At 39.1% G+C, this 9,542-nt stretch overlaps 1 protein-coding gene across 1 annotated transcript; it reads left to right on the top strand.

The window, feature by feature from the left end:
* Window positions 1–6,932: 6,932 nt before the first annotated feature.
* Window positions 6,933–7,871, top strand: LOC308513078 (olfactory receptor 6C75-like; the record flags this gene model as incomplete). Its single annotated transcript, XM_081082875.1, has 1 exon — window positions 6,933–7,871. The coding sequence occupies one exon, from the start codon at window positions 6,933–6,935 to the stop codon at window positions 7,869–7,871; it is 939 nt and encodes a 312-aa protein (XP_080939001.1).
* Between the last annotated feature and the right edge of the window lie 1,671 nt (window positions 7,872–9,542).

The following is a 9,542-nucleotide window of genomic DNA, read 5'->3' as shown; positions in this document are numbered from 1 at the left end:
ACCTCCGCACCTCCACACCTCTGCACCTCCTACCAGTCTCAATGTTCTTTCTTCTTTATTTTTTCTAGTTGTAGTTATTCTACTCAGCCAGATTTCCCACAGTTCTGGATGATAGTTTTTATGCATTTTAGCTGTAATTTTGCTATGGTTGTGGGAGACGCAAGTACAGGTGTTTACCTATGCTGCCATCTTGGTTCTCCTCAATTCAATTTTTAAGAAACTCGAATAGGGAAGTTGAAGGGTACATTTTTTAGATGTCAATTTTTATTATCAAATAAAATATTCTTAAAGTGTTATTAAGGTTTTATGGAAACCACTTACACAAACATGGTCCCTATTTGAAATGTAAATTTGAGTCTTTCTACCTCTTCTCAATGCCTCATTTATTATTTATTTAGAAATATAATTTTATCTTATTACTTATTTTTAATTGAATTTATTGGAGTGACATTGGTTAATAAAATTACATAGGTTTCATGTGTACAACTCTATAATACATCATCTGTATATTATATTGTGAGAACAAATGGGTAGCTGTCTGAGTGGAGGTGGGTTGTAAGGTTAGATATATAGATTTTAAAATTTCACTAATATTCACAAAGTTAATGTTAAATTTCTTGCTAACGTGGACATCTTACAAAGTAATATATTCTTTTTAAATGTATGGGATAATTTATGTAACATTTTGATACGTCGAAAAAGTGATAATTTTATAAGTCACAAATTATTCATAAGGTCACCATTTACATTGTACAGAAACAAGTGCTAGATAAATATTTATCAAGGAAATTTATATTAGTCAAAAAAATATTTTCTTTTGGTCCCATTGAGGTATAACAATTTGGTAAAGGATAAAAATATTTTGTTTTGCACAAGACCAGTCATTACATCTAATTTTAAATGCTCAAATCACCTAATTTGAAAAACCAAGTACTGTTCTAGATTTCATGAGGCCTACTTTTATATAGGTCATTTTCTTAACTTAATGGAAATTTCTTAAAAGATCTAATTTCATTTGCCTCCTAAATGGCATTGGGGATTGAAGGGATTTCCACTTCATTTTGTTAACAAAATATAAAAGATGCATGTACAACAAAGGACTGTATTTTGTCATCAGTGAGGTGTGTTTTTTCTGTCGGCAGCAAGTTATTAGGCTCAAAATATGCCTTAGATTTCTGTAGTTTTCCACATATAGGTCTTTTACCTCCTTAGTTAAGTTTATTTCTAGGTATCTTAATTTTTTTGGTGCGATGGTAAATGGGATTGCTTTTTTAGTCTCTCTTTCTGTAAGTTCACTATTGGTGTATAGAGATGCCATACATTTCTTGGTGTTAATTTTGTATCCTGCTACATTGCCAGATTATTTGTTAAGTCAAATAATTTTTTGATGGAGTCTTTAGGATTTTCTATGAACAGTATCATGTCATCTGTGAATAAGGACAGTTTTACTTCTTCTTTTCCAATTTGGGTGCCTTTTATTTCTTCTTCTTGTCTGATCAAAATGGCTAGTACTTTCAGTACTATGTCAAACAGGAGTGGTGAGAGTGGGCATCCCTGTCCTGTTCCTGTTCTTAAGGGAAATGGTTTTAGTTTTTGCCTATTGAGTATGATGATGGCTGTGGGTTTGTCATATATGGCTTTTATTATGTCTAGATATGATCCTTCTATTCCCACCTTGCTGATAGTTTTTTTTTTTATCAAGAAACGGTGTTGGATTTTGTCAAATGCCTTTTCTGAATCAATTGATATGGCCATGTGCCATTTGAGCTGAACCAGAGAAGCCGGATAAAAAGAGCCCCACAAGCCCAGAGTCACATGAGTCCCAAGGGAGCCAGAGAGTTAACTCCATTGTTTAGGGGGTTATGTGTCCCAAATCCTAATGCCTTTGCAGGGCCATTCCCATTCTGGCAAATCATCTCTGTCCCCAGGTATGATTGACAGCAAGCACATTCCAGGTGTCACCCCGATTTACTAGGCATGCATCTATCTTCCCTTTGTCCAGTCCCCTCCCCACAATGTTTTACAGGGAACATGCCTATAATGTCTGGCCTTTTCTCTGCTCCTTTCCTATTATTAATAACTTGCTAATTACAACAGTATCACTCTAACTCCCTCACACGTTACCACCTCACCAACAGAGGATCCAGGATAATAACAGTGAATTATAGTTGAAAGGCTGTTAAGACTCAGGCTCTTACAAAAACACAAAGTCAAAAGGGGAAAGAAAAATAAGGACAGTAGAGGACGTAGAAACCTCTGGCATGTATAGTTACAGAAACATCAAACACAGCTCAAGTCCTAGAGATAATAACATAAACCCTCACACTGAAGGCCTGTTTATCTCCATTCCTATTGTGACACAGAATGTCCAGCTTTTCTCAAAAGGCAAAAGTGCTAGGAGCAGAAATAGAATAGTGGAGACTGGCTATAATTATAAGAAATACTAATCATGCTCTGTGAAATATTAGTTAGGCTCTGTTAACTCTAATTAGAGAAAGCACATTCTAACCTGGCTGGGAGTTGAATGCCCCGGGACATGGGAGATAAATTAATCTCCTTTCCCAAGAACTCCCTGTCATCATGTAAAGATGAACAGCATTGTTGCTGAAACAATCTGGTCCTAGAGGTGCCTTTTCCTTGTGACTCCCACCCCTAATCCATATCACCTGCAACCATTATACCTGTCTGCTTCCCCATGCCTGTAATTCCCACTTTCCCATGTAACCTTTGTCCTTCTGCCCAATGTAAGCAGCTGCCTTATGGGGGTGGGATCGAGCAGTTTTTTGTGGATGACCTGCTGCTCTCCCATTCTGCCAGCATTACTGGAATAAACACTCATGTACGATTCAACCCTGCTTCTGCATAACTGGCTCAAGTCAACTGGTTGTCCAGTTTCATTTTCTGGCAACCCTGGGGGAGTGACTCCTCTGGGGTGAGTAGCAAGAATCCCATTTGCTGCTTGCACTTTGGGTTCCTGGGGCTGAGGCCTGGACTCTTTTAATCACAGCAGCCAGGAAATTTCCCGTTTTGAGTCCCAGCTACAGCCTCAGTCATCCCAGTCATCTCATCTAAGACCTAAGTTGAATTGAGTGTTCTATAATTCTGTAATGAAGGGGCATCTGTTGTATGTTTCTTCCCCATCTGATGTGAGCCTGATGAGCTCCTGGCTGCCAGTGGCTTCTAAAGGTCCTTGCCTTATCTTCACATCCAATCCTGATGAGCTTAGGATGGAGACTTGGCCTTGCAAACCAAGGGCATTCTTTGAAGTATATCTAGAGAATTATAAAATAACTAGAGGCAAAAAAATAATAATAACTAGAGGCTCAGTGCACGAAATTCATGCACTGGTACGATCCCTAGACCTGGCCTGTGATCAGGGCCATCTTCCCCTGCTGCCCACAGCAGTCCTGCCCTGCGCCTCCCCCAGTTCCCCATTGGCCATTGGGTGATCTGAGCCTGCCAGCCAGGGGAGGAATGGAGGGGTTGGCTGTTCTGCCCACTCACCAGCCCCGCCCCCATCCCTGGTTGCCCTCTGTATGTGTGGGATAACTTGTGGAGTGAGGGCCTTGGCTTGGCACCACCCACGTAACCCGCCACCCACCCCCAGTTCCCTGTTCACCATTGGATGATCAGAGCCTGCAGTTCTGGGAAAGGGACCGAGAGGTGGTCAGTGTGCCTCATAGTGACTGGTCGAGCGGTCGTTCTGGTCGTTCTGCTGTTAGGGTCAATTTACATATTACCCTTCTATTATAAAGGATGGTGCACTTAACTTGAGGTACAATATTTTCTGCCAGGCTAAACTCTCCATCTCATATTCCCACATTTTATTACTAACTAACATAAACTTTACTTTTTCTTTCAGATCTTTAGCGGGGATTTCAAGACACAAATGTGTGGTAGGTCACACATATATTAGGGAAATGTATACCAAATTATCTGGAGACATAGTAAAAACTAATTTTTTTAAATATATATTTATACTTTAAAAGTAATTTAGTGCCAGGGGAAAACACTTCTATAACAACATATAAATTGGTTTGCTTTGGGAAATGGTATTCAAGAATCTCATATCCACAAGAGAATTCTTTGTAATCTAGATAATTTTCCTTTAGAGTACAGAAAGCATAAATACTATACGGGATCAAGTGTTGATTAATCAGTAATACTTAGAATATTCAACACATAATAGGGAAATTTAATTCACTACCTAAAAATTTGTAATAAAATAGTTAATCAAACTCTTTCCAAAGTAGGGGCTAAAAAAAATCATAGGTTGTAAAATAGAGTGAAATCTATTTAAAAAATGAAACATTGGTGTGTTCTGTTCAGCTGATGATAAGAGATGTAAGTATTGAAACAGAGACTTTTTTGTCCGAATAAATCTGTGGGTCTATCTTATTTTTAAAGTTGTTTGAATTTTTAAGTGTTCTGGGTAGACTCAAAAAGATGAAAACAATATTTCTCAAAAGTAACGACAATGTTTCCTGTTAGATATATTTTATCTCACATTTGTTCTATTTTCACCTTTAACTTTATTTCACCAACCTTTTAAATTTTAACATAGGAAAAATGATGAAGAAGACAAATGAAATATAATGAACGTTTACTATTGAAATCCTTTTTCCTTTTGAAATCTATCTAATATTGACAGTATCTAATACAAAGAAATATATCTGCATTAATAGGCCTGACTTCTAATGGTTTCAATTTGTAAACATTGTTGTTGTTTATGTTGCAGTGTGTGTTGGGAGATAGTTGGTGAGCACAATTGTTGAAGTTGGACAAAGAATTGATTTGACGTGATAAAATTCTTATTTGGGTGATTTACATATAACTTTCCCACAGTGTTGCCATTATGGTAAGTTGTGTAAATGAGAAACATTTTATAACAGGCAGCTTCACAATTATCTGAATGTGAAAGAAATGTCCAGGGAGAAAGAATACTTTGTGTTCACTCATAAATGTCTATATATTAAACACACATGATTTTGATAATAAAACTCTAGTAATTCCCTTTAATGAAGTCATGCATGTACTCTTCACTTTACACTGTTCAGGCTGTTTCCTCTCTAATGAATGAATACCTTCTCTCATTTTTTTATATTCTAAGACCTAACTAAATCTAACTGTCCTCCTGTGAACTCACCTAGATATTATTGGAACCAATGTTTATTTATCCTTAAAAGTTTATTTTTATTCCTATACATGCCTTTTTAATGATAACACGTTTTAAATAAGCTAGAAATAATAATTTTTATATTCTCTAACAGAAAACATTATTTTATCATTAGACGTTAATCATTTTATGTGTTAGAGGATGAGGATACTGAGGAAAGAAATTTTCCTAAGAGATATTGTTAAACTTTTTTATTTTAAAGAAATAAGCTATTCTCTGGCCCATAGTATGTGATACAAAATGCTGTACTTTTAAGGAGACAACTTTGGAAATCTTAATGCTGCTGTCGAACTTACTAGCTGTGCAAACCTGAACAGTCTGTCTCACTTAATAGATGCCTCATGTTGAGACCAGCTATCTATAGATATTTCTGTAACTGTGTGTTTGCCAAACATTTGAATATTCTTATGATAAGAAAATATACACATTTTAAAATTTGTGTCACACTATTCTGTGGTTTATTATGTGTTTGAAATTTTCCAAATAATTCTCTTCTCTTTTAGGCTATGATGATCTCAAAACTGTTTATGTTTCAGTCTGTATTTTAGACGGAGAACCAAAAGGTAAGTATAAGAAAGGCAAGCAGATGGAGAGAAGTTGCATTGGTAACTAGTTCCTCTTTACAATTTCTTCTTACTAATTTACATATTTTCAATCTTCTTTTTACTTTTCCTCTCAAATTCACTATCCTAGCTCTCAAAAACCCTTCTTACCATTCTAGGCTTCCATAAAGCTTTATCTTTGTCCTTTTCTTTCTCTTTACTCCTTTCATCTCATATGATTTCATGAATCCATATTTGTATACTTCTCTCTGTTTCTTTTTTTAATGAAAATTTTAAAAATTGTTTTGAGGGGAAAAAACAATGATTTGTTGTTCCACATATTTATGCATTCCTTGGTTGATTCTTCTATGTGCCCTGACTGGGACTGAACCCTCAACCTTGGTGTATTAAGATAACACTCTAACCAACTGACCCACCCAGCTTGGGCTGTGTCTCTCAGCTTTTATACTCCTTATTCTCACCAAACTGCAGTTTTTACTTGCACAGACTGACATTACCAGACTGTACTTGCTGATTTTGCTTCAGGGTACAAATTGGTAAGTGCTCTCGTTGCAACAGAGATCGAGGGGATGGAAATACTCTTGAGAACAGAATATTTCCCCCCAATACCTCCTAATCACTTACCTGGAATTGGATCTCATTAACCATGAAAATAAATGAGACAAGAATCAGGATATTGAATTTGCTTAACTGAGTAAAATAGTAAATATATACTAGCCCTGTTTATAGATGATGGCTAGGTTTGTGTTACATGTATGTGTGTGTATGTGTGTGTGGGGGGGGGGGCAAATTATGAGCTTGTAGTGACATCATTTTGGTTCTAGGATGAAAACTTCTTTATTCAGACAGGAAATGGCATGCCACCCCAACTCTTGAATACTAACAAGAGGGGGAAAAAACACACCACATTATCTTATGCTTCAAAAATCTCTCTAATCCCTCTAATTTACCCAGATAAAAACAATCAACAATTACTATTGCTATATAGCTTATTCTCTAGTACAATTTTTAACTACAGTTTTAACTACTTTTTTCTACCAAAAAATTTTTTTAAAACATAAAAAAGCAACGTATTTTTCTATCTGAAACATCACTTTGCTAATTTTACTTTCAACATTAATTATCATGGTTATCTTTTCCATTGGGATCATCATTTTCTTCTTTTTTTCTATTCAGATATAGCAAATATAGTAATGGGAAATCATACAAGAGTGACAGTGTTTATCCTAGCAGGTTTGACTGATGACCCACAATGGAAAGTGGTGTTATTCATCTTCCTGCTTCTCATTTACATTCTAAGCATCACTGGCAACCTGATCATCATCACACTCACCCTGGTGGATATTCACCTCAAGACCCCCATGTATTTTTTCCTTCGGAACTTTTCCTTTTTGGAAATTTCCTATACCAGTACATGCATTCCTAAATTTTTGCTTACTATGGCAACAGGGGACAAAACCATTTCCTATAATTGTTGTGTCACTCAGGTGTTTTTTGCCTTCCTTTTTGGAGCATCTGAATTTTATTTGCTGGCTGCTATGTCCTATGACCGCTATGTTGCCATCTGTAAGCCCCTGCATTACACAGTCATCATGAACCATAAAATCTGCACACAGCTTGTCCTAAGTTGTTGGCTGGCTGGTTTTTTTGTCATCTTTCCACCAGTCATCTTGGGCATGGACCTTGACTTCTGTGCCTCCAATATTATTGAGCATTTCTACTGTGACACTACTCCTCTTATGCAGATCTCCTGCACAGACACACAGACTCTTGAGCTGATGGGATTCATCTCTGCTTTGGTGACACTTTTAATCACATTGATAATGGTAATAATATCATACACCTATATTGCCTTGACCATTTTAAAATTCCCTTCAATTAGTCAGAGGAAAAAAGCGTTTTCAACATGTTCTTCTCACATGATTGTGATAACCCTTTCTTATGGCAGCTGTATTTTCATATATGTTAATCCATCAGTCAAACAAACGGTATCTTTTTCCAAGGGAATTTCTGTGCTCAATACTTCAGTTGCGCCCCTTTTGAACCCTTTCATCTACACTTTACGGAACCAACAGGTGAAAAAAGCCTTCATTTTTATGATCCACAGGGTTATTTTTTTCACAAAGAAATGAATGTCCTATTGCACTGTCTATGTAAAATAAATTAACAATGGGGCCCTTAATAATAACAGTATATCTAATAGTATCTTCCAGGGCATAGTTTCTCCTTTTTTCCCTTTCTTTTCTACGATGTTTACCTTTATGTCTTTGAAGCTTTATTTTCACAGAAATCGTAGTTATACGTTAATTTTCTTTATTTTCTTCAATAGAGATATTTTTTCTGACCTAATTTTCTTTTCCTCTGGATCTGTAAAAGAAATTGAGCTACATTTTTAATCTGTCTTTTAATTCTAATTAGTCAAGACTACGAAATATAATTTAATTTGAATTATATTTAATGTTGCATGCAATGCAAAGTTTACTGCTATACTTTCTTTGTGATCATTGGTAACCTATTTAAAACTAATATTCATTTATATTTTCAGTAATACTACTGATTTATTGGTGCACATTCTATTTAAAATAATGAAAAGGAAACTGTAACAGATTTGCAATAGTGTTGATGATCATCTTTGAAAATGTTTGCTTATTTAAAATAAGAGAGGCCTGGTACACAAAAATTTGTGCACTCACGGAAGTCCCTCAGCCAGGCCTGTGCCCTCTTGCAGTCTGGGACCCCTTGGGGGATGCCACCTGTGTCAAGCAGAGCTGAGAGGCCTCCCAGCACTGGGATCAGGGGAGCCGCGAGTCCTCTTGGCCCCTGGAGCAACGTGACAGGGGGCAGCCCCCAAACCCCCTGATGGCCCTGCTGCTCTGTGTGTGACAGAGGGTGGGCCACAACCTCCCTATCCGCCCTGCTCTGTTCGTGACAAGGGAAGGCGCCCCAACCCCCTGATGAGCCCTGCTCTGTGCCTGATAGGGGGGAGCTCCCCAACCCCCTGATCAGCCCTGCTCTGTGTGTGACAGGGTGCAGCACCCTAAACCCCCATGGGCCCTGCTCTGTGTGTGATGGGGTGGAGCCGCAACCTCCCCATTGGCCCTGCCATGAGTGTGACAGGGGGGAGTGCCCCAACCCCCTGATTGGCCCTGCTCTGTGGGTGACAGGGGGTGGCGCCCCAACCCCCTGATCCACCCTTCTCTGTGTGTGACTGGGGACGGTGCCCCAACTCCCCTATCGGCCCTACTCTCTGTGTGACATGGTGGAGCTCCCCAACCCCCTGATCGGCCCTGCTCTGTGTGTAACAAGGGGGAGCTCCCAACCTGCTGATCAGCCCTGCTCTGTGTGTAACAAGGGGGAGCTCCCCAGCCCCCTGACCGGCCCTGCTCTGTGTGTGACAGGGTACAGAGCCCCAACCCCCCTGATGGGCCCTGCTCTGTGCGTAACAGGGAGGAGCTCCCCAATTGCCTGATCGGCCGGCTCTGTATGTGACAGGGGTGGTGCCACAACCCCCTGATCGGCCCTGCTCTGTGAATGACAGGGGTTGGCACCGCAACCTCCCCATTGACCCTGCCTTGAGTGTAACAGGGAGTGGTGCCCCAACCCTCCAATCGGCTGTACCCTGAGCGTGACTAGGGGTGGCATTGCAATTTCCCGATCTGCTATGCTCTGTGCATGACAGGGGGCGGTGCCCCAACTTCCCAATCGGCCCTGCTCTGAACCCTACCAGGGGCTGCACCTAGGGATTGGGCCTGCCCTCTGCCACCAGGGAGCAGGCCTAAGCCAGCAGGTTGTTAACTCCCGAG

This window comes from Myotis nattereri (genome assembly GCF_964212035.1).
Source record: "Myotis nattereri genome assembly, chromosome: 2".
NCBI classification, from domain to species: domain Eukaryota; kingdom Metazoa; phylum Chordata; class Mammalia; order Chiroptera; family Vespertilionidae; genus Myotis; species Myotis nattereri.
The sequence above is the reverse complement of the archived record's forward strand: the minus strand, read 5'-3'. Positions and strand labels throughout refer to the sequence as shown.